Source organism: Meles meles, chromosome 5 (assembly GCF_922984935.1).
Source record: "Meles meles chromosome 5, mMelMel3.1 paternal haplotype, whole genome shotgun sequence".
Classification (NCBI taxonomy): domain Eukaryota; kingdom Metazoa; phylum Chordata; class Mammalia; order Carnivora; family Mustelidae; genus Meles; species Meles meles.
The window spans coordinates 53,834,514-53,859,839 of NC_060070.1; the positions used below are offsets into that span (position 1 = coordinate 53,834,514).

Genomic DNA, 25,326 nt, shown 5'->3' on the forward strand with positions numbered 1-25,326 from the left:
AAAGTCTCCAAGGGCTGTTGTCCTACTTCAACTTCAACTCAGCTCCTGCCAAGCAACCTTTCCGCAGATCCCTCTCTGTCTCTGGTTCATGGTAACTGGGCTAAGAGTACTTTGAGCACCCCACTGTTACCAGCCCTGGAGTACTGCACTCGGCCTTGTGGTTGTTCTTATACTCTTCCCACACCTTAATAAGTCATTCCTTTTTTAAACTTTGCTCAAATTATCCCACAATGAGTGAGCCATCTGTGTCCTGCCAGGAGCTTCACTGAGGCATAGACCAAACTAATCATTTGAGACCTTCCACCCCCTGACCTTTCCAACTTTGCATCCATTACCCATGATCCCACTGTTGCTACCATGCCACTCACTGCACATAGACCACACCTTCCTCATCCTGGATTCTGACCCATAGCCTTTCCCTCTTGCTCAGAAAAACCTGCCTTTTCTATGTTACCTATCCAAATCCTACTCTCCTTCAAGCTCGTAGTGGAGTCCCACCTGGATTCCATGATGTCTCAACAGCCCATTAGAGCCTGCAGTAGTATCTCCCTGCTTTGAACTCCTTTTGGCACTTACATTATTATTTAACACTTCCTCATTTTACCATATTTTCCTGTAAGAGTTTAAACTCCTCAAGGGCAGGAAACTTTTCATATCTTTCTACCCACCACCACAGACCTGATCAAAATTCTCATTTATTTTGCTAATTGATAAGTCTACAGAGCCATTCTTTAGAAATTTTAAAAAGTTGTTATGAGAAGAAATAATGTGATTGAAGAAAACCTTACTACTAGAGTATTAACTTTGTTCACAAGACACAGATATTTACCCTTCTGATTAACTATAGGATGGTACTTATTCCCCCATTTTCAAAAAAAAGAAAAAGAAAACAAAGCAGAGGCCATCCATCCATAAGAAAAAAATCCAAAAGAATGTACCAAGAATTGATTAAAAAGAAAAAATTAAAAATCATAGGAAACAGCTACCCAAGACAGAAGGAGAACGAAATAGAATCATCCCATCCATTCCTGTGTCTACCAACATTGCTAGAAAGAATTGCTAAGAAGTAAGAGACAAACATTTTACATTAACTATGATTACCAAATTGGGAAGAAAGGAAGGGAGGGGAGGAGGGAGGGAGGAAGGATGGCCAGCCTGTTATTTCAAGCCTTTCTAGGAAGACAAAACAGAAAACTTTCTCACCTGAGTAGCCTGTAAATCTGCCAGTTTTAAATGACTTTAAAATAAAAGCCAGTGAAAGAACCCAGAGCCCCAGCTTCCCTAACTATAGCTTCTGAAGAATGGTCTAGATTGTCATTGCAGGAGCAGAATTACACCCAGTGGCAAAGGATGAGGAAATAGCATCTGACACAGGATCCTGCTCAAAGCAGGCTGTTGACTTGTAACTAGTGCCATAGCCAGCACTTTAATAACTGTTCCGCTTGGTTGTTTTCTTAAGATTTTACTTATTTATTTGACAGAGAGAGATCACAAGTAGACAGAGAGGCAGGCAGAGAGAGAGAGAGGGAAGCAGGCCCCTGCTGAGCAGAGAGCCTGATGTGGGACTCGATCCCAGGACCCTGAGATCATGACCTGAGCTGAAGGCAGCGGCTTAACCCACTGAGCCACCCAGGCGCCCCTTGGTTGTTTTCTTTTTTATAGGAAGGTAAAACAAGGATGCCAAAGTTATAATGGGAGGAAAGATATCGTAGTATAAACAAAGTTCTATAAATTGAACAAATGGAAAATTGTCTAAATCACAAATGCTCTAATGTTTGATATGAGATCTCTATAAATATGATATCCATAAAAACAATTTCTTAAGTATATAACAAAATACCAGTAGAAACAAACAAGAATTCCTAATTCCAAAATGGTCTGAAGTTATGTTTAGCCTGTGTGCACCAATATAGTCCCCCATGTTTACATCTATTCTAATTGGTCACAGCCCATGCCAGGCCAATGGATAATATTTTGTATATTATGTCTATTAAGACTTTGGTAAAACTGGGTGTGTTAGAAATATGTATGTAGATGATCCCATTGTCTTTAGCCAGTCTAGACGACTCTACAACACAGAGCATCTAGCCATTTCCTTTGGTCTTCCCATCATCCTGAACCATAGAAAACTGGATCAAATATATTGGGCAACTATGACTAAATTGTACTAACGCAGACACAAGCTAATTAGACCTAATAGCTTATAGTAACAAATCTTTCAGGGAGCTTCAAAAGAGATCACTACTGCTACTCCTTTCTATATAAAAGTTGCTTGCTAGAACAGGCCAACGTCATAACAGACAGCTATACAACCATGCCCTTGGATTTTCCCTTAGATATCTTTCAGACTGCCTCTGCATGGCACTGCCAACCTACCCATAACTCCTGCATAACATACCATAACAGCCTACCCAATAACTCCTTCTGTGTCCAGAATAAGTATTTAATACACCTGCATTATCCAGAAATCTCCCTCTCTCCTATTACTGTAACCACAAGAGTTACTTTAGTAAATAAACTTAAGGACTCTCTGGATTTGCAGGTTTGAGGATCGGAGATTTTAGCAAGAACATTCAGCCATAGATCATATCATGCAATTATCTTTGATGTCAAGGACACAGTGCAAGTACAATGGGACTATAAAACATAAAAAAGCCCCGAAGACCAGTTTTGCTTATGTTGAAAGTGCTCCCCAGGACCACATGAAAGATGCTTATGGAAAACCCTGGAGTCAAACATAACCATTTTCAAGAGTTGTTTGAATTTTTCTTCAATGAAAATACACTTGAAGATTACTTCTATAATGACAGAAATAGGCAAACTCAGTTTTAAAGGGGTCTCCTCTAATTTTTAGGTCTGTTGAGTATAGGAAAAGTAAATGCATTTCCCCTGTTATTATCAAGCTCCTTTTGACCACCTCTTCTTTCTTTTCTGCTGTGGTGATAGAAAAGATGAAGCATCTACAGAGGAGACATTCGGAGAGCCTGGTGAGACCCCTGTGTTTTCTACAGGTAAGCCTAGATCTCCTCATTCACCTGCTCCTGAACCTTAATTCAAATGATCATGAAAGTATATTATTTAAAAAGAAATCCTTAATTGAAGTTGACAGAATTCATAATATACTTTCTCAAAGCTAAATGATATTTCTAACTTTAGAAAATAATTTAAATGCATTGCATAAAACTTAAATAATCTAGAAAAGAATAAAGGTAAAGCCAAATCACCCATTATCCTACAACTTGGAGACAATCATTACCAATATTTTCAAACAAATAAACTCAAGATAAATATCTGTCTTGCATCCTTTATATAGTTACAAGTGGAAAAATTAACCAGATCTCATTGTCAAAACCATTTAACTGTAACATACCTAGGATATGTTAGGATATGTTAGGATATGTAACATACCTAGGATAGCACCAAACTAGGATAGCACCTAGAAGAGAAGAATGGAGAATTCAACTAGGATCAAAAGTTTGAGTTATATTTTTCTCAAGAACATATTTATGTGATCTTTAAAAAAATGAGGTAAGAAGGCATCCCACATCTGTAAATTCCAGAATGACAGAAAAAGCACATGAAATTCTGATCTTGTTCTAATGTAAATTTCTCCAATCTCATTTTTGTGCCTGTAATGTTTTTAATTTCCACAGACATTGCCATTGTCTCCCTCGGTCCCATCCCACTCACTCTGGATGACACACTCTTCAATGACACCAAGATGCCTACGATAGTAAGAAGTTCTGAGAGTCAATCTATCTCTTCACATGCCTGTTTGTGTTTTATTGGTAACACAAGAATGGGTGAATTAGCCATTCAGTATTACTGGTGCTGCATTTTTATCACTCCAATTAAGAGTCAGTGACTTTGTTCTATTCAGGATTCTTCCTTCCTCTAGGGACTGAAGAGAAAATAGATAGGAAACTAGAATAAGGTGGGAGGGATTGCAAGAAACAACTCAGTTATAAACTCCAGGATGGCAGGGACACTTTTACCCCCAGTACCTAACAGAACCTCATACACAACAGGTACTAACCAAACATTAGAATAAACAGATGATTAAGTCTATCAGTCAATGAGTCAAGCCTTCTCCACTGAAGTGTAATCTCAGGCTGAAGGTAAGGAGAGAAGTTTTGCCTTCAGTGATGGCCAGCATGAGTACATCAGACAAATACCAAAATGACTGAAATCCTGCATGTCAATTGGGGGAAAATAGAGAGTTCTCAGATAAAGAGGAGTCCTAGCCGCACTGCTCTCTTTTTGTGAAAAGGCTTGAAGGAGGAGAGGATATGTTACAGAATTTAATGTTGGTTATCAAAAAAGGGGGACATTTTAACTGCTCCAAAATATTTGAGCCAGACACTTGGCACTGAAGCCAGGAAACTCTCCTCTTTACTCAGGAGTGACAGGGCTGTGGTAGCACGAGGTGGGCAGCAGCAAGTTCAGAGGGGGCAGGAGCATAGGGGTGACATATCTGAGCCCAGATCTTCTCATCCTTATGCTGCCACTGCGACCACACCTAACTTCCCTGTGGTCTGTGACACTTCACTAGCCTGCAAGGCACGGGTGGAAGCCCAGGTGGTGAGGACGAGAAGGACAAGAAGTTCAGTCTCACCAGCTCTACACGAAAATTCAGGGATGAGAACCCTGCTGGCCATTCTATCTGACCTATAGGCCAGATGGCTGTGGATTCGCTGGAACTATTGCTGTGAACAAAGAATTAAAATGTTCCATTTTCCTCAAAAATATCCAGGAACAGTGAAAAGTGCTGTTGAAAAAAATTATTGAGATTAAATGTATTCACTATAAAATTTCAAAGACAACTCTGGTTTGCCTTCTCTTTTCTCACACTACTTGTGTCCCGTTTCTTCAAAATCTAGTATAGGTGCCCCCTTCTACAGTAAATATTCCCTGAACATTTCCTTTCATATTCACTATATCCTCCTCTTATCCTTTTTATCACCTGCATCTTTCACTTATTCTTTCATTCAGCAAACATTTTACTAAAATCCTCTGATGTGCCAGACATTGGGGTATGTGTCAAAGACCCTAAGATGATGAGTAAGACACAGTTCCGCCTTCAAGAAATTTGTAATGCAAATAAGTACAACAAAATAATCTAGTTGCTGTACTTGAAGATGGCGGGTTTATAGAATGGAACAAAATGATAGACCAGAACAGGTTGCAAAGGATGTGACCCCCAGTCCTGTATATTCACAGAGAGTTTGTGCATAAATGGCCACTTTTTTTTTTTAAACTTTGGGAGATTTAATGAAGTATGAGAACCATACTGGATTCAGGAGATTATATGTGGGGTGACAAGATTAGCATATAAAAAGACTCTAGGTGAGTATGGCATAGGTATTAAGTGAGAAATTAAAATATTATTCACTGCTCCAGGAGATTAGAGGAGGCAAAGTTTTCTTCCCTAAATGATCAGAGGAAATATTATTTTAAGTGAACCATAAAATATTAGTAAGAAATAAAAATGTGTGTGTGTGTGTGTGTGTATTTGTGTGTGTCCCCATGTTTAGTGCTGGGGTGAGCATGCGGAGCAGTGAGGACGGTCTCCAGTCAGGAGATTAGCACAAGCGATATGGTATCTTATAAACAGTGAACAAGCTATCTGGTAGTCAGTGCAGGGAAAAATGATACAGACTACAATTGTTCAAGCAGCAACAATTCCATTTACAATTGTACCAAAAAAAAAAAAAAAAAAAAGATACCTAGGAATAAATCTAACCAAAGAGGTGAAAAACCTGTACTCTGAAAACTATAAAATACTGATGAAAGAAACTGAAGATGATACAAAGATATGGAAAGGCATGTCTTGCTCATGGATTGGAAGAATAAATATTCTTAAAATGTCTATACCACCCAAAGCAATTTACACATTTAATGCAATCCCTATCAAAATACCAATAGCATTTTTCACAGAGCTAGAACGAAGAATCTTGAAATTTGTGTGGAACTACAAAAGACCCCAAACAGCCCAAGCAACCTTGAAAAAGAAGAGCAAACCTGGAGGCATCACAATTCTGGATTTCAAGTTAAATTATAAAACTGTAGTAATCAAAGCAGCATGGTACCGGCACAAAAATAGACATATAGATCAATGGAACAGAATTGAAAACCCAGAAATAAACCCACAACTGTATGGTCAACTAATCTTTGACAAAGCAAAAAAGAATACCAATGAGAAAAGGACAGTCTCTTCAACAAATAGTGTTGGGAAAACTGGACAGCAACATGCAAAAGAAAGAAATTGGACCACTTTATTATACCATACACAAAAATAAATACAAAATGTATTAAAAATCTAAATGTGAAACAGGAAACAATAAATATCCCAGAAGGAAATACAGAGAGTAAGCTCTTTGACATTGGCCATAGCAACTTATTTCTAAATATGTCTCCTGAGGCAAGGGAAATAAAAACAAAAATAAACCATTGGGACCACATCAAAATAAAAAGCTCCTACACAGCGAAGAAAACAATCAATAAAACTAAAAGTCTACAGAATGGAAGAAGATATTTGTAAATGGCATATCTGATGAAAGGTTATTATCCAGAATATATAAAGAACTTATAAAATTCAACACCCAAAAAACAAATAACCCAATTTTAAAAAGGGCAGAAGACATGAAGAGACGTTTTTCCAAAGAAGGCGAACAGATGGCCAAGAGACACATGAAAAAATGCTCATCATCATTCATCATCAGGGAAATACAAATCAAAAGTACACTGAGATATCACCTCACAGCTGTCAGAATGACTAAAATCAACAACACAAGAAGTAATAGGTGTTGGCAAGGATGTGGAGAAAAAGGAACCCTCTTGCACTATTGGTAGGAATGCCAACTGGTGGAGCCACTCTGGAGAACTATATGGAGGTTCCTCAAAAAGTTAAAAATAGAACTACCCTGTGACCCAGTAATTGCACTATTGAGTATTTATCCAAATAATACAAAAACACTAATTCAAACAGACACATGCACCCGTTTATAGTAGCATTATTTACAATAGACAAATTATGGAAACAGCCCAAATATCTGTCAGCTGATGAATGGATTAAAAAAAAGTGGTGTATATATATGCAGTGGAATATTCTTCAACCATAAAAAAGAATGAGGGGCGCCTGGGTGGCTCAGTGGGTTAAAGCCTCTGCCTTCGGCTCAGGTCATGATCTCAGGGTCCTGGGATCGAGCCCCGCATCAGGCTCTCTGCTCAGCGGGGAGCCTGCTCCCCTCTCTCTTTCTCTCTCTGCCTCTTCTCTGCCTGCTGGTGATCTCTGTCAAATAAATAAATACAATCTTTTAAAAAATAAATAAATAAAAAAGAAAGAGTGAAATCTTGCCATTTGCAAGGATGTAATCCTATTCTAGAGAGTATAATGCTAAGTGAAATAAATCAGTCAGAGAAAGACAAATAATTTCACTCAGATGTGGAATTTAAGAAACAAAACAAATGAGCAAAGAGAAAAAGAGAGAGAGAAACCTAGAAACAGATTCTTCACTATAGAGAACAAACTGATGGTTACCAGAGGGGAGGTGGGTTGAGGGTGGGTGAAATAGGTGATGGGGATTAAGGACTGCACTTGTCATGATGAGCACAGGATGATGTATGGAAGTGTTGAATCAGAATCACTATGTGGTACACCTGAGACTAAAATAACAGTGTATCTTAACTAACTGGAATTAAAATTAAAACTTTTAAAAAATAGAATACATTACCAGTAGTTTAATTAAAAAAAACTTTCATGAAAAAATATATAAAAAATAAAAAATAAATAAAATTGTTCAAGTAGATTGAGATCAGATTGTGGAGAGCCCTGCAGGTCAGGAAAAAAGTTTGGAATTTTATCGCATAGGTAATAGAGTATCACTGAGGATGCTGGGTGAGAAGCACGGAAAATTAATCCAGTAGCTGAAGATAATTAGAAGATGTCTAACTATTACATCTAAAGAATTTATTTAAATGTCTCATATGAACTTTAAATATGCCCAGTGAAATGGTAAGCTTCTAGAGGATAATACCACATGCCATATATTTTTCTTTTAACTTTCCATATGTCCTAGCACTGTTCTATACCCATATAGATGCTTAATGTGTGTTATTTCAATGAGTGAGTGAGTGAATGAATGAATGAATGGAAACAAACAGCAGTATCTGGCGAGTGTGAGTCTACATCCTCTGTGTACACTATTAAAGTTAGAGGCTATGCTGCTGTCCCATGGAAAAGAGGACTTTGTGGTGAGAAATGAAGAGAGACTACATTGACTACCACCCACATGAGATTTGTCCCTCGTGTCATTTTCCATTGGTTGGTCTCTTTCAGCTTCCACAGCTTTAATTTCACTAATAAGAGAATATGTACATTACCAAAGACTTTCCATTTTCTATAGACATGATTTTTTACTCTTAAGAAAGCTGTTCAGATTTCATGACCATCTGGGTGCCCAATATTGAAAATCTGTCAAACCTCAAGTTTGAAACCCAGCTCTAGGCTTGATCTGTACCCTGGGGGCCTACATGAATTCAGAACAGTGAGAGACTCCTGCCTGTTCCCAGTCCAGAGGGCAAGAAGGATGACCTCTGGTCCTTGATCAGAGGCCAAATCCAGGTCCTCAGAAGAGTGCTTCTCTTCTAAGTCACATGCTACCAAAGGTGGCCCCAATATGCCATTCCTTCTGAGAGATATTTCAAACCCTCTCTTGACCAAACTAGCTTCAATGTGAAGTTTAAGCACAAATGGTCTCTTTAACCAGTCTGGACTCTTCCCTAAGAAAAGATTATATTAAGTAATCTCTCATCATCCTTAGGCTATTTTGGGTAATCCAGTCCTCATCAAAGAGTATTTATAAAGTTATGCAAGAATGTGGCACAATCCCAGTGATGGGATTATGTATGTATATATACGTGCAGTGTTTATGAATTATGTGTGTGTATATATGTGTAAATGCTTTCATGAAGAGCACATAGTCATAAAATTACAGTGTTCTCAAGGATTCTAAACAGTTAACTCATTGGAGCTTTGGTACATTGTCTCTCAATGAAATTCAGAGGACACTTCTAGTTAATAGGATTTTAATTCTAAAAGCACTTGAGCCTTCATAATACACTTCTTGGGACATTATCAATATATACTGTTTAATATTACCATATGCTTATACTTTATGTTAAGAGAAGACTTTATTTTTTAATTTAGGAAAGAAAAGTAGAATCCACTAAGATATCAGAAGGCCCACTGGAGCAGAAGGTGTTGCTGAGCATCACTCTGGCAAACCAGAAGCTCGAGGCGGAACTCACTGACTCCCAGTCCCCATATTATCAGGAGCTGGCAGCAAAGTCTCAGCTCCAGGTAAGTGAACCCATCCCACACAACCACAGCCCGAGTCATGAATCAGAATCTGAGAGCCAACAGGACCTAAACCCTTTGAGCTAATAGTTCCAACTTCTTGTAACTAGGCATTCATTTTTAACCATTAGAAAGAAATCAAAAACTGCAATATGTCCCAAAATGTTAGGGCAAATGGATCTCTAGAAAAGTTTTTCTATTCCAGCTTCTCTATCCTAAAAGTCACTCACTTATATTTAGGTTTTCTTTAAATATTAGTGGGTTTTTAAATCTCCTTTAACTGAAAGGCACAAAGCACATATTCTGTAGGTCTAAAATGTTCATGTAAGCACCAACTAGGGAATATGCTGGGTTGAAATATGAATTTTTAACCCATATTTGTCTTACATAATGTTTCCACTTTTGCAGTTTGATGCAATTTAAAACCTTGGCATTTTTCATGGGTGAAAATGAAAGCCAATTATGTTGTCCATGTAATCAGGAAACTTAGGAGCTGTCCCAAGATGTCTCTTCCATCTCTGACCATCATCACCTCTGCCCACCTCTTCATTCCCCACAGGATGAATCCAAAGCGCTGTGCTGCCTATGGCTTCTATTCACCATGAAGGGAGTCTTGCCTTCCTTTCCAGCTTCATCTTAATACTAGGTCCTTCCCATCCCTCCCCTTTGTACACTACTTTACAGGAAATACAAACTGCTTGCAAATCTCTTCTCACCTTTAGCCTTTCCATATGCTACTCCCTCTGTCCACAGTGTCCTTTCCCTGGGTTTCATTTTGCAAACTTCATCAAGGAAATTTCTCTCCACTCATCCTGGGTTCAGTACCTCTCCTCTGAGCTAACACACAGTGCCCACTGCTGTCCCAAGAGTTATCACGCTGTCTTGAGATTGTTTGTTTGCACGTCTATGGCTTTTCTTGTCTCTATTTCTCCCTCTTCACCCAGCATCCTCACTGCCTTCAGGCTCTGGGTGTCCCCTTAAGGGCAGGAACAATTTCTTGATCTCTAAGGACTTACCTCCTAATATGGAGTTGGGATGCAGTTAACTATTCCGTAATTATAGAACTACAACTGAGAATTGAAGCATTCATATGATAACATAACCATGAACTACATTTATGGATAGCCCAAGCATCTCACACAGCACAGCCAGGGAACCTACAGGCCCCTACTTCTCACATGTGGAGAATTCAAGGCTTACCTCCTCTCAACTGAGGAGATGATGAATAAGCAAAAATTTTAAACCTCCAACCACTCCCTGCATCACCGTTCAGCCAATAAAATGTAAAGAATCATTTCTACAAACTTCAAAGAGAAAACATCAGCATGGGGTGTTTATGAACTGGAGAGGTACTTAGTTAGACACGGATTATTAGATAGAGTGAATTAAAAATTGTCTGTGAACTTCCTGTTTGTTCTTTAAAATATTCTTTTCAGAAAGTTGTGAGTGTAGTCAGAGTATCTTCAAAATTGGTTAGTTGGCCAAGATTCAAACCCAAGCAGCCTGGCATCAGAACCCCTATTCTTAATCATTATGCTATACTTCCCATTTTTCCCAAATAAATACTTCAAGGCAGGGATTTTTCTACCATCATCAAATAAACAAGTCCATTCTAGACTCTGAAAACCTTATTAGCCAAAAGACTATGTCTTCTTGCTCAGTCTTGTTCCGGAGATCCATCACATCGGTCCTGCCAGTTCCTCTGCATGTTCACTGGCTTCTCTGAAATGGAGCCCCTCTGCTTAGAGCATCTGTTCCCTTTCCAGGCTCCTGAGCAATCCAGACCACCTAGCAGCCTGCCCACACATAACTAAGCAGCTCCACCACAGCCCGGACTTGCATCAGCACAGCCATTCAGGCCTAATCAGGAATTAATGGACAGTGCTTTGCAGTAATTTAATTTCCACAATAAACCTAATGAGCAATTTAATACAAATGTCAAAAGGAATGCTTAGTTGTTGTCTGAATGCTTTCTCCTGTGCAAACATTCATGAGAACTCAACACGGCTGCCTTTTTATAGCCCCGTTAGCATACATTCCAGCAGAATCAGAGAGGCCCCTGTGCAGTTAGTATTATTAATAAGGTTAACTGGGCACTTAATTAGCAATTTAGTGGTTAGCACTCCGTGATTGGAAGGTCCCCAGAAGATTATTTAGCAGAATTAACTGAAGGCCTTTGTCATCTCCTCCCTAGATGCCTCCTGCACCCTCCTAAGCAGAGCTGGCTCTTAATCAATCACAGGCAGGTTCACAAAGAGGACATGGACAATAAGCAAAATTTCCCTCCACCAGAGGCAGAGCCGTGGAGCACTCCTGGAGGGGAGGACAGCTCTCCCTGGAGATGTTCGCTGCTGCCCCTGCTGCAGCTGTGGGCCTCTCTGGAAGCAGTTCTGTGCTTGATTGCTTTCCTCCATAGAACAGCATCTCTGATATCTTGGATATGAAAGAGGAACAAGTCAGGGTCTGAATCTTGTGCTCCAGAAACTGCTGCTCACGCTTAAACATTCAGTCCCAGGTGTTGTTCCTGGAATGGCATGACAAATGCCTTGTGACCCCAGTGCTATTTGTCACAGGAGGCCAGAATAGACCTGGAGCATGTACACAGCTCCTTACTACCTGCCCCCATACTAAAGACCAGGTCCCCATCGCCTAAACTCCTAGTTCTCCTCTGGTAAACCTGTGGTGGGGGTGGCAGTAGAGAAACAGAAACTTATTGCTCAGGCTCCCTCCACTAACCCCTACGGAGACCCTCACTCTGTCCTTCCCCTCACTGAGTCTTTGAAAAACAACTGACTAAAGGCCTGCTCTGTCTGCTCTCATCAGGCTCCAGGTATGTGACCACTGAAGAAGTAAAAGAAAGTTGGCCTACCGAGAAGCTAGTAATCCAGTAGGAGAGATAGAGACTAAGTAAATCAATAATACAGTATCATCCACTCTTTGCCCATTGTGTGTCAGGCGCTTATTAGTTATTCCTTATAGGAGCCTCAAATTATAAGTATTGTTATCCATTTTTGGCTAAGGAGATCAGATTCAGAGATCATATTGCTTATGGCTAAGCAATAAACTCCAGGCCTTAACAACGAGAAAGTAGCAGAACCAATATTTAAACTCAAGCCTACACAGCTACCTCCTCACCCAAAAACTGGCCGGCCTACCTTCATCACTGCAGTTATCATATGCTCAGGGGATGAAAACTATTTTTAACATTGGTGCAAGAAAATATGACTTGGGAGGTAAAACAGTCTGCTGGAAAAAGAAATCCATGATGCGTTTCAAAGCCTGGTGTAAGTGATTTGGGGATTATCTGTGCATCACTGCCTTAGTCCTTGGCATAGATAATGTAGAGTCAGCAGCAATTTTAGATGCAGTGACAATGCAGTGGCATGTCGATGAGTTTAGAGAATGAAGAGATGCACTCAAGTCAATTAAACAAAATTTGCGGAGTCCCTACTATGGGACTGATGATGGTCTCCTAGGTACTGAGAGGGAGGGAGATGAAGATGAGTAAATAAGACATGGTCCCTGAGCCCAAAGAGCATAATCTCAGTGAGGATGACATCATGCAGTTCACAGACTATTTTATGGGACATAGTGAGTTCTAGAGTAGGAGGGAGAAAAAATCGTTGAACCTGACTTAAGGGCTCTACGGATGCTTTTCAATAGAGAATGTGTTTGGGGTGTCTGGGTGACTTGGTCAGTTAGGCATCTGTCTTTGGCTCAGGTCCTGATCTCAGGGTCCTAGGATTGAGCCCCACATCAGTCTCTCTGCTCAGTTAGGAGCCTGCTTCTCCCCTTGCTTATGCTCTCTGCTCTCTCTCTCTCTCCATCTCTCTCATTCTCTCTCTCTTTCTCTCCATTCCTTGTTCTCTCTCTCTGTCTCTCTCTCAAATAAATAATTACAATCTTTGAAAAAATAGAGAATGCATTTGTGCTGGCTTTGAAAGATGGGGGTGTGGGCAGTCAACAAACAGAAGGTAGAAGTTGCATCTTGGGCTAAAGGGGAAATAAGTTATAGAAGTCTGAACGAAGTACATGTTGTATTTGAGGAGAGATAAGCCTTGGTTTAGTGACATTAGAGGATACAATACTGGCCAAGGAGGTAATGATGGTAGGAAGAACAAATGATAAAGTACGTGGGGAATGGAGGAGGTAGATTGCAGAGGGTCTTAAATGCCATTCTAAAGAACTGGAGCTTCCTCGATGGACAGTGCCACCCAGCAAGGGATTTTTAGTGAAGAACAACAGATATGGAATGATTACCTTGGAAATAAAAATGTGGTCAAGGAGACATCTCCTTTTCCTCCTGCCCCAACATATCCCTCCCCCAAATTTCTCCTTCCTTTCCTCATGCACACCTAGAAAACCATTTCAGCAATATAAAAAGGGAGATGGGAAGAGTACGCCTGCCATTGGAATAAGAACATGGTGGAAATGAAATGTTCCCCACTTACTGAATAAGTAGGGGGAGTGAGATAAGGAGGCTGAGTGCAAATTTCCAGAATCTTTATATTTAAAGAAGAGTGCAGACAAGAATAGATGGATTAAAGAAGACTGAGAAAGTGGTCCTTGAGATAGAAGAATAAACAGGGGAAAAAGCAAGCAAACCCTGGAAGAGGAATGGAAAATGCCACTGGATTTGGAGAGAGCCAAGAGACAACAGCCTGGAGAAAATGTCCCTCCTAGACAAATCCAGAGGCAGAAGCCAGACTGTAGTGGGTCAGGAGTCATTGAGTATAACAATTGTAAAATATTCTGATAATATGCCTCATTAGCAAGGTCAAACTAATTAAGAAATAATCTATAATCTAACCTATTAGAGTCTGATTATACCATGTTATTTAGTTACAGCAGCCATTTTGATTTTAATAATCCCTTTAACATTATATTTTCCAAATCATCTTATTCAACTCGGAAAATATAATCGTTATTCTGTGTGTATAAATAAAAACACTGTAACCAAAAATGTTTCTTCCAAGTACCACCTTAAAGTTATTTCTTATTCTATTTAAAGTAACCATTAAAGCAGGTCTGAACTACGCAATTTTCAGCTTTTTAAATTTTTCTATTTTTTTTTTTTAAGAGAGAGAGAAGGAGAGTGTGCAGGGTGGGGAGGGGCATAGGGAGAGGGAGAGGGAGAAAGAGAATCTTAGGCAGGCTCCACTGAGATCATGACCTGAGCCAAAATCAAGAGTCAGATGTTTAAACAACTGAGCCATCAAGGCACACACACCCCCAATTGCAACTTTTAAATAAATACCAAAACACTTTCCTCTGGGTTTCAGAAATAGCTAAGAACAAAGAGTTTGGCCTCAATAGTTGCTTTAATTTTGCATTTTCATGTTTTTCCCCAAACTCATCAGAAGTATTTAGGCTTTTTCAGTTAGGTAAGATCTGACCCAGTAGAGCCGAAGAGTGTTTCATAAATTTCTTTCCTTCTGCAGATGGAAAAGGTATTTAAGAAACTTCCAGGATTCAAAGAAATCCATGTGCTAGGATTTAGGTAAGTAAGAGAATCGGACTCTTCTCAATTTTTAAATTACTTTCTCCCTGTCTGTTTTAAAAGCAGTGTCATGAGGATTATAAGGTTCCTTTCCCCCAAGTTGTTTAGCCCTGCCAGATCCTGAAAACTGAATACATTTGAGATAAAGGAACTGTCTAATTAGAACATGACTCTAGGTGATTTTTTAAGGGGTAACACAGAAGCTGTATTCCTTCCTCCCTCTGGAGTCAGAAACACTGCTCTCTGCAGAGAGCTCATCTGCTGTCTTTGGCAATGTTATTAACGAACCTCTTAGGAGAACACCTCAGTAGGGACAGGTCAAAAGAAGTAGCAATTAGTTACCTTAGAGTCTGATTGCCTGGTTCCCTGTTGAATGCCAAATATCATCATCACTGAAACAAATCAGTGTGACCCTAGGGAATCAGGTGAAACTAAAAAAAGTAGTACCTTTGGGGATAAGGGAGTTGAAGGAATGGGATAGAAAGGGACAGAAGTGGAAGGAATACTTCCCAAAATACAGCTTTTATTATCATTTTGATGTCTGAATTGTAGTAATGCATTACTACACAAAAATTATTAAATTATAATTTTAAATAAAGGAAATGAAAATAAAGAATAGTGCCATGCTAAAGCAGGGTTGACTTATGTTCCCATGGCTTCCCCACAAGCAGGCTTATATCCATGAGCATCCCAACACTCTAATCTGGATGGGTATCATGATTTTTGGCAGTTTTACATCCTCTTGCTAAGTTCTCACTCAAAACGTCTACAGGCAGGGTCCTAATATGATATTTTTTTAAATGTGCCACAAGGTGTATGTCAGCCCTGGTGTGTCAGAATGAGATTCCCTGCCCCAAGGGGGATTCATAAAGTGAGAAGAGAAGGCCTCCCCCAGAATACTTCCTGGCCCCTCCACTGTCTGTTGTCTTAAAGCTAGGTGCCCAGAGCAAGTTTCCACGCTCACGAGGAATAGCTGCTGGGTGAGCTCTACTGGTTTTTTCCTTTCAAAGCTCTCAGGCCGCTCTGATTTGTATGACTCCAGGGGAAGAAAGTATTGGAAAGTGAAAGTTATAAAAGATGAAACCCTTAATATGTACCACAGCAGTCTCATTTTTCTTTATTTCAAGATGCTGCTCCACAATATTCCATGTGAAATCAGATGGATTAGAGAGAAATAAAAGATGATAGTAGAATATTCTGTAGACGTGGCAAGGTCTTCTGGACAAGCCACTGCGCTGAAGAGCAGATGTTTCATTTAAAGCTGAAGGAAATGATACGAACGGTCCTCTTGGTGAATGTTCAAATTGCTCATTATGCCCTCCCTTCAAATAAATGAAAAACTAATAATAAAAAAAATCTATTTCGGAAGAAAATGAAAATGTTAAGATGATGAAATTTCACAAGGTAAAAAAGGTGTAGCCCCTGAAGCTGCATCTTTCCCCTATGTTTTGTCTCTGTAAGACTTTATTCTTATTTCTGCCAAAGATGCTTATGAAGTAAATTTGACCATATATTTCCAATGATTTCCATTATGGAATGAATACTTAGTCTCCCAGAAAACATTTTGACCCTGAATACTATAAATACGTTTATGAGTATGGCAAGCTTTTAATCGTAACTAACAACGCTCAGAATATTTTAAAGCAAACTTAGTGCAAAGGAAGTTGCTTTCTCATGGAGCCAGATCCCCTATAACACTATGAATCTCCTGATACTGTCTTTATTTCAGCTCATTTGCATAAAACCTGATCTACAATTTTAATAAGTACATTTTTATTAGTGACCTCGTCTGAGTCTCCCAACACAACTGGGAAGTTGGAAGGACATCTATTATTAACACAATTATAAGGATGAACAGAAAAAGATCCACTTTAAAAATTGCTTTATCTCTTACAGCAAATATGGGAAACTATTAACAATCATTTAATCTAGTTGGAGGGTATACTCTTTCAAAGACTAGTTCATAAATGTCCATAGCAGCTTTATTTAGAGTAGCTGAGGACTGGAAGCAACCTAAATGTCCATCAACAGAGCAACAGATAACACAAACTACGGACTATTGTTACCATAGACTACTCCTCAGCAGAGGGAGAAGCTAATAGAATACACAACAATATGGGTTCATCTCAGAATAACTATGTTGAGCGAAAGAAGCCAAAGGGAAAGGAGTGTATTATGGTTCCATTTGTATGTAACTCTAGAACACACAAACCAATCTATAATGATAGAAAACAGATCAGTAGTTTCTTGTGGGGGTTGAGACAGAAAGGATAGGAGGAAAGGGTTTCAAAAGGGCATGAGTAAACCTTTGGGAGGAATTAATTTGATTGTGGTAATGATTGCACAGTGTATAGGGTCAAACTTAGATCAAACTGTACACCTTCAACATTTGCAGTTTGTTTCATGACAATTATATTTCAATGCAGTATACATATTTTTTTAATGAGCAGTTCTAGGGTCTTGGTTCAAGGAGCCCTGCTTCTCTCCAAACCACAAGCTGCTGCTGAAAGAAGCATGAGGCAAGCCCTAAATGAATGTCTAGTCAGTACAGCAGTCCCTCCCACAGAGCAGCCCCAATGAGAAAGTCACAGATTCTCCCCTGCTTCCGCAGAAGGAAAGTCATAGCGAAGTCTGTTTCAGTCCTATATTATCAAGGTATGAAAGTTAAATGAATTCATACTCCAGGCAGAAAGAGCAGCAACACAAATTCCATCACATGTGTAGAATGTCTTTGTCAACAAATATCATCTGAAATGTGAAGAGAGGAAGCTGAATATAGCTTCTAAACCAAATTCATGTAGATGCCCAGAGGAGTCCAGAATACTCGCCAGTTTGATTACCAAGTGGCCTCTTCTGAGGCTTGAGCAGGTAGTGGCATAGCAAATGGGCCCAGACTTGAAGTCAGGCAGGACAGGGTTTGAATCCTGGCTCTGCCACCTTCCAGCTAACAACTTCTCCCGTATGTGTGTTCCATTCCCTGTAGAATGGGGATGTGTTGTTGGAAAGATTAAATGAAGGTGCATGTAAATTGCCTGGCGCAGACCACCCACTTAGTAAACAGGTGTTTATTTTTCTTGCAACCTGTTCCATGATGAATTGTACCATTCCCTCAAGGCTTAATGATTAAATAATTGGAAACATAACCAGTCAACAAAACACCAGTTCCAGTGTCCAATCTCAGATAAATTACCTTCAGAATTAAACATTTAATGCTACTCAGAGGGTGAGAAATTCATTTATAAAATACTTTCTTTAAAAACTTCCTGGCAGGGGCGCCTGGGTGGCTCAGTGGTTTAAGCCGCTGCCTTCGGCTCAGGTCATGATCTCAGGGTCCTGGGATCGAGCCCCGCATCGGGCTCTCTGCTTGGCAGGGAGCCTGCTTCCCTCTCACTCTCTCTGCCTGCCTCTCTGCCTACTTGTGATCTCTCTCTGTCAAATAAATAAATAAAATCTTTAAAAAAAAAAACAAAACTTCCTGGCAAAAAAATAAAAAATAAATAAATAAATAAAAACTTCCTGGCACCAGCACCACCCAAAATGTAAGATGTATATATTTCCCACCTCTTTGGGAAGAATATGAAGAAATCAAAGAGTTAATTTATTTTTTTAAAGCGTTTCTGAAGAGAACCAAAAGTACATGTTGAACACTACACCTGAGACAAATGATGTACTATATGTTGGCTAATTAAATTTAAATTAAAAAATTAAAGTAAAAAGTATATTTAGTCTTTGAACTAAGATTGAATCCCAATCAGGAACATCACATAATTCTGTTTACTTCCTAAGATTCATATGGCTCTCAAAATTCCTATCCAAATTCTGGTGGCAGTTTATGTATTTCCTTCAAAGCTCTGGGCAAACATGGGAGACAATGGAAAGAAATCTCTCTCTCTCTCTCTCTTTGTCTGTCTCTTTTTCTCTCTCTGGTATATGCAGTGATTCAGTAAATGTCTTAATAAATTTCATAAAAATTCTTTCTCCCTTACATGTTCCCATTGCATATGGTGAAACGAAGACCAAAGAAAGCAAGAGATGGGTAATTTGGACTTTTCTAATGTTTTGAAATATAGTACCTTTTCCCCCACAAATTTATATGCTGATCTTTTTAAAAATAATTTTACATACCAAGTCTGGGATAAACTAATGGCTTTTTATTGGTGTGTTATTTAAATGAGAGTAATTGATCAGTTACTCAGTAGTAGAAAAAAGCTCAAGTCAAAATCACTACATGAGATAAGTATGTAAACAATGATGTGGTCAGTGAAAGTATATTCTTTAAAACTCAGAATCCAATTAGAAAAACTAAAAGCACATTTCTGTGCATGTTTTAACAATTTCTTAAATATCATTTGTGATGGGAAGTTGTCTGTCTGAATGCACACTTGTACAACCAGCCAACCTAAGTCTGGAACAAAGCAGAGAAACTAATTTGCTCCTTGGTTCCAAGGTCAGTTTGAATTGGTACAGAGCCCACTTTACCTTGGAGAGCTCAGTAATAAGAATCCAGCTTTGGTTTCTCTAGTTGACTAGTTAAATAATGAACTGTAGACTCTGACTGATTGTGTGGCCCAAAGAACTGCCAAGCGTACACATTATCAGTTTCTGTGGCTTTAAAACACTTTTGCATCCCTCTGTGTGGATTTATGGCATAAACTAAAAGATAAACCTGATCCTAGGGGAAAGAGTTAAAGAGAATCCTATTTCATTTTTATATGCAAAAAGGCATCAAGTCAATAAATATGATAATAAATATGGTTAATTTTATGCGACTTCCCTTTCTCTTTTCTCACACCTTTCTTCTAAAATATTATCTTAAAAGCAGCTTGAGGGAAAAAATTACGTTTGATTTAGAATTTTGTTTTTTTATTAAAAAAATACTTCTTGAAAGAAGTAGAGGAAAAATAAACTTTGGAATTGAACCTTTGACTTGGTTATAATATGCACATATAACTGTCCCACTGTTCTATCCTATGCTGCTATTTCAGAGACCCTCCTAAAGAAGGGTATTTGTAGAAAAAAGGACAATTCATCCTTCTTGCTGATTGGCACTTCATGACTTTACCTATAAGGCCACAAAAAACACTGGTGAATAATAGCAACTCTTGACAAATAATACTTTTTCATAAAGAATAAAGTAAAACTCTGTGATCACTTGATTCAGTTAGTAGCCAGTCTTCAAGCTGGACTTACCACCTGCCCCCCATCCTGTCATTCTATCTAATAACTAAAATACACATCAATTCTTTTTCCACGTTTCAAATTTCTGATCAACATTTAAACTAGTTTTGAAGTGTGATACTCCTTTAAGAGCCTATCAGAAAAGAGGATGAAGCTGTCTGGAATCTTTGTAGCAACATAATGACTCTCTTTGTAAAGCATATAACAGTGGGTTTGGGTGGATTGTGTCCTCTGCTCTCTACAGTTCAAGCTCCATAGAGACAAGACTTATGGCCATCTTTAAGAGAGACAGTGAAGAATCAAAAAGCCCTGAGAGTGACCTCCTGTCTTTTGATTCCAACAAAATTGAAAGTGAAGTAGCCCCTCATGGAATGATGGAGGAGGACAAGCAACCAGAAATCTATCTCACAGATTTAGACTTCAAAAAGCTGATCAGCAAAGCACTAGAGGAAGACAAATCCTTGGATGTGGAAACAATTCAGTTCATTGATGGTCAGTTGGTGATTTCATAGTTCTAGTTTTATCCGCATTCTGACAGCGACATTAGGAGGTATCATTTCCACTTGGGCATTATATAATCAGTCATTTCTGTGACAGGCACATCATGAATGGAATCACTTCTCTTTCCTCACTCCAACTTGTGTCTCATTTGGTGAGCCATTGGTGCTACTTCATAACAAGAATAGGTCTAGGAGAAGCCCAGAGTTTCCATGCAATAGTTAGCCACAGTTACCCAGTGGAATCCAGGTAGAAGAAAGCACCCATGGACAGTTCTGTTCCACTGGCATGACCCAAACAGATTCCCTCACCTTGTAAATTGGTTAAGTCCAAGAAGGAAACAGATGGCCATTCAAATTGGGACAGCATGAGAGTTTGATAAAGGAATTGTTTATAAAGTTTTTCCTAGTACACAAAAGAACAGGACAGTTCTCTGGTGCCAGAAGCAGCAAGGCCCCATTACTACCTCCAGGCATGAAGGATTTACCTAATAATCTAAGCCTTCCCAAGGCCAGAGGGCAAAAATCCATTGATATAGTCCATATAAGTCAACCTCCGAGGACAGAGAATAGCAGGCAGTCTAAAAAAATCAACAAGATCATCAGGTACATTCAAGATTCTCAGAGGGTACCTGGAGGGACCCATAAGCCTAGAACTCCTCATTATGCCCAGCACTCTTAGATGGACACTAGAAATGCTATTTTAGTATGACACGACATGAAACTGTCATTCTCTGCTAGTTCTATTTCTCTGGTTTAGGTAGTCAAACTCAACACTGAAAAATATCAAAAGGTTTCTGGGGACAAGATGCAGGGCAAGACAATCTCCTAGACAAGAGAAGATGAGCTTCAGAATCATCTTAGAGACCATCTGGTACTCTGGTTTGTCTCTGTTCAACTTTCTGGGATATTCTGAGAATCAGAATTCAAGGTGGAAATAGGACTCTGCAAATGGTCTCTGGTTCCAGTGCTTATTCTAACTTTTTTTTTTTTTTTTTTGTTAGCTTCATTATATCTTCATCCCCACTGGCCTAGCCAATCTATTTGCCTGCCTGATCCAAATCTATACAATTAAACTAAGTACCCTAAAAATCTACTTTGATAACTCTTCTTATCACATAAACATACAAGATGTACCCTTTGCATCTGTCCTCCAATATATCATTCACATCAATGACCATTAGTTTATGTGATGCTAATTTATTAATGATTTGCTATACCAGTCCTTAAAAACTGATTATTGCCACATCTTTCAACCCTGACTGTTTTAGTGTCCAACCACAAAAGAAAAAAAAGAAAGAAATATTCAAACCTTGTGATTTTTCACCTGCAGAATTTTTTGGGTCATTGTCAGGCACCGATCCTGACTTCCAGTCAGTGCTGCCTACACTCCTTGCTGATATCACAAAGGTAAGTGAGTTTGTTGTTCTTTTGTTCTTCAAATAGGAACAAAGCCTCAAAAGCTTGCACACACACACACAAAAAAAATCAGTTTAAAGACTGAACAGAGCAAAATCTTCTTTGCAATGCAAATTATATTTTTTTTCTGTCTTACAGGCAGTACTTTGTTGCCCACTTCCAGTTTCTGTGTTAAAAAAAATATGATACAACTTGCATTTCAAATATCTTAAACTCAAAAGTTTTCTTCAGTGTTGTTAGATCTTTGTTTCAATTAGTGTCAAGATTTGCTTTTTTAATAAAAGAAACACATGTTCATGAACTGAAAAGAATACTTAAAGCAGAATATATAATTTAGTATTGACTTTTGGAAATAAATATAAACATAAGCATACTTTATAAGCATGTTCTTAAGTCTTAAGGCCTTACCTGTATTTATTTATAAGGGTTTCATGTATTCAAAATAAAATAATAAATTCTGTAGTAATTTTTGTATTTCACTTAAAGCTATGTCCGCTTAATTTATGTCAAAGGTATTAATAAATGGAAGTGCTGACTAAGCTCTATTCCTTCTTTAAATGAAGTAATTCATAAATTCAAACATCGTAGAAAATTCAAAGTATTTCAGCTATTAATTAACCCTACCCAGGCAGACTCAGTTAGCCAAGAAGCCAATTAATCATATTTTGCCACTTTATCAATGCATGTCTTCCTTTCATGACAAACTTCTGTATCAGAACCTATATCAGAATCCACAGTAGAAAAAAAGAAAAATCCATAGTAGATCCAAGTCAACTACAAAATGATTTGCTTAACTTTAAATAAAAGAGAAAAGCACAGAGTGTAGCCCTTCTCACATTCAGGGAGATGTCACTTCTCAACATGTCTTTCTCAATTCATTCTTCAGGATGCTACTTTGAGTCCAGAACTTCCTCTTGGTCAATCCAGGCTTGAGACAGTGGACAGAACAGGACACAGTGTACCTGGTGAGTTTTTTACCACAAAGTCTTTGTTAACTAATTACATCCTCTATGAGGACTATATGACACCACCTCAAAGACCAGTGGTAAAATCATTCTCAACTCAGAAGGTCTCCTCACACCAGCATTTCTGACTGAAGAGCAATCCATTGAACCACCCTCTTCTGAAGAGGAGGATACCCTCAGTGTCCTTCCCCCGCCCTGGGCCCTAGTTCCACAGAGAGCACTGATACCCCTTTCCTGATGGATCTGGTGAAAGAAGCTGAAACCAAAGCAGCACCAACTGCTGCAGAAACAGAACAGCCATCTCTACCAGGCTTCAAAACTGAGAGTTCATCAGGACAAGGTAAGTCATAAAGGATAAGGGACTATGGCAACACAGTATTGGCCTTTACAGTCAGTATATGTATTGTTTGTCATATACAGGCTGACCATTCATACCATCTGTTCTGCTACATATGTTTCTTTGGTGACAATTAGCTCATGTGTAATTGAAAAGTAAGGATGTCAGTAAACACTGGAATCCTCTAGGTTCACTTTTGAATTTCCAAAACGTTCATCCTTGAGGCGATAGAGTTCAACTTTATCACAGTTAAAAAGTAATTTTTAGCAATTTATGAAGACTTTAAGAACAAAATTAAAATTCTGCAGCAGTCTTTTTTTAGTGCAAAAAGAAGCTGATTTAGTGGTTTTAAGAACACCTTGTGCTTTCCCCTTTGTATAGCTTTCTGGTGGAGCTATACCTAATAATATCTTTAAGGAAACAGGAACCCCAGGATATAAGGCTGATAAGGAGGAACTGTGATTCTAAGTGCAAATGACATAGGAGATTTGTTATAGCTGATTTCTTTTAATTTTTAAAATTTTTTAAATTTATTTTTTAAATTCAGGTATAATTAAAATACAGTATTATATTCATTTCAAGTGTACAATATAATGATTCAACAATTCTATACATTTCTCAGTGTTCATCAAGATAAATGTACTCTTAATGCCCATTATCAATTTCACCCATCCCCCCCCATGCACCTCCCATCTGCTAACCAACAGTTTTTCCTCTGTGTTTAAGAGCCTATTTTTGTGTTTCTCTTTTTTCCTTTGTTCATTTGCTGTTTCTTAAATTCCACATATTTATCTTTCTCTGATTTATTTCAATTAACATTATACACTCTAGGTCCAAATATGTTATTGCAAATGGCAATATTTCATTCTTTTTAATGACTGAGTAACATTCCACTATATGTATATACCATATCTTCTTTATCCATTCATCTATCTAGGAATAACTGAGTTGCTTCCATATCTTGGCTATTGTAAATAATGCTGCAATAAACGTAGGGGTACATGTATCTTTTCAAATTAGTGTTTCTGTTTTCTTTGGGTATATACCCCATAGTTGAATTATAGAATTATATGGTAATTCTGTTTTTAATTTTTTGAGGAAACTAGTATTTTCCACAGTGGCTGCACTAATTTACATATCCACCAATAGTGCACAAGGTTTCCTTTTTCTCCACATCTTCTCCAACACTTTTATTTCTTGTGTTTTTATTTTAGTCATTCTGACAAGTAGTCAGGTGATATCTCATGGTGGTTTTAATTTGCATTTCCCTCATCATTATTGACATTGAGCAACTTCAAATGTATCTGTTTGCCATCTGTATGTCTTCTTTGGAAAAATATCTATTCAGGTCCGCTGCCCATTTTTAGTTGGATTATTTGGGTTTTTTTTGGTGTTGAGTTGTATAAGTTCTTTATGTATGTTGGATATTAACCCCCTATGGGATATATCATTTGCAAATATCTTCTCCCATTCAATAGATTGCCTTTTTGTTTTGTTGATGCTTTCCTTTGTTGTTCAAAAGTTTTTTATTTTTGTATGCTCTCAATAGTTTAATTTTGCTTTTATTTCTACAACTGTTGTCAAAGAAATTACTATGTTACGGTTGATGTTTTTAATAAGATTGTTACTGTTTTAGGTAGGGCTCTCTTTATAAAATTCTACAGGTTTTGAGTGGTTTACTTCACTACTACCTTCCTCATAAACCCTGTGTTCAATTAGTATGCAATTTTATGGAATACAAGTTTTTTTTCTCAAATACATATTGGCACAAAACCAGAAGCACCTATAAAGATTATGTTTGGCTTACCTGATTACCAGTGAATAAATTTTAACTGCATTATACAGTTACCTATTTTTGCACTACAAACCATCCCCAAAGTTTGTGGCTTAAAACATCAATTATTTATTTTGCCCTTAAGTCTGAGATTTGGGCAGGGATCAGTGAGGACAGTCTTTCTCTGCCCCATGTTGTGTTACCTAGAGTATCTCAAGCTAACAGGTGTTGAACATCTTTTTTTATTCATATGGCTGGCAATTCAGTACTCAACCACAGCTGTTGGTTGGTGGATCTG

The 25,326-nt window shown here is 38.4% G+C and overlaps 1 protein-coding gene across 2 annotated transcripts in view; it reads left to right on the plus strand.

The window, feature by feature from the left end:
• The window catches only part of IMPG1 (interphotoreceptor matrix proteoglycan 1), a 120,287-nt gene that overhangs the window by 33,420 nt on the left and 61,541 nt on the right, over positions 1-25,326 (plus strand). For both annotated transcript variants that reach the window (XM_046006745.1, XM_046006746.1), the window contains 8 exons: positions 2,947-3,011; positions 3,654-3,733; positions 9,209-9,361; positions 14,800-14,858; positions 18,874-18,894; positions 20,281-20,528; positions 21,867-21,943; positions 22,839-22,917. In XM_046006745.1, the coding sequence (XP_045862701.1) occupies positions 2,947-3,011; positions 3,654-3,733; positions 9,209-9,361; positions 14,800-14,858; positions 18,874-18,894; positions 20,281-20,528; positions 21,867-21,943; positions 22,839-22,917 (782 nt within the window). The remainder of the gene's footprint in view (positions 1-2,946; positions 3,012-3,653; positions 3,734-9,208; positions 9,362-14,799; positions 14,859-18,873; positions 18,895-20,280; positions 20,529-21,866; positions 21,944-22,838; positions 22,918-25,326) is intronic.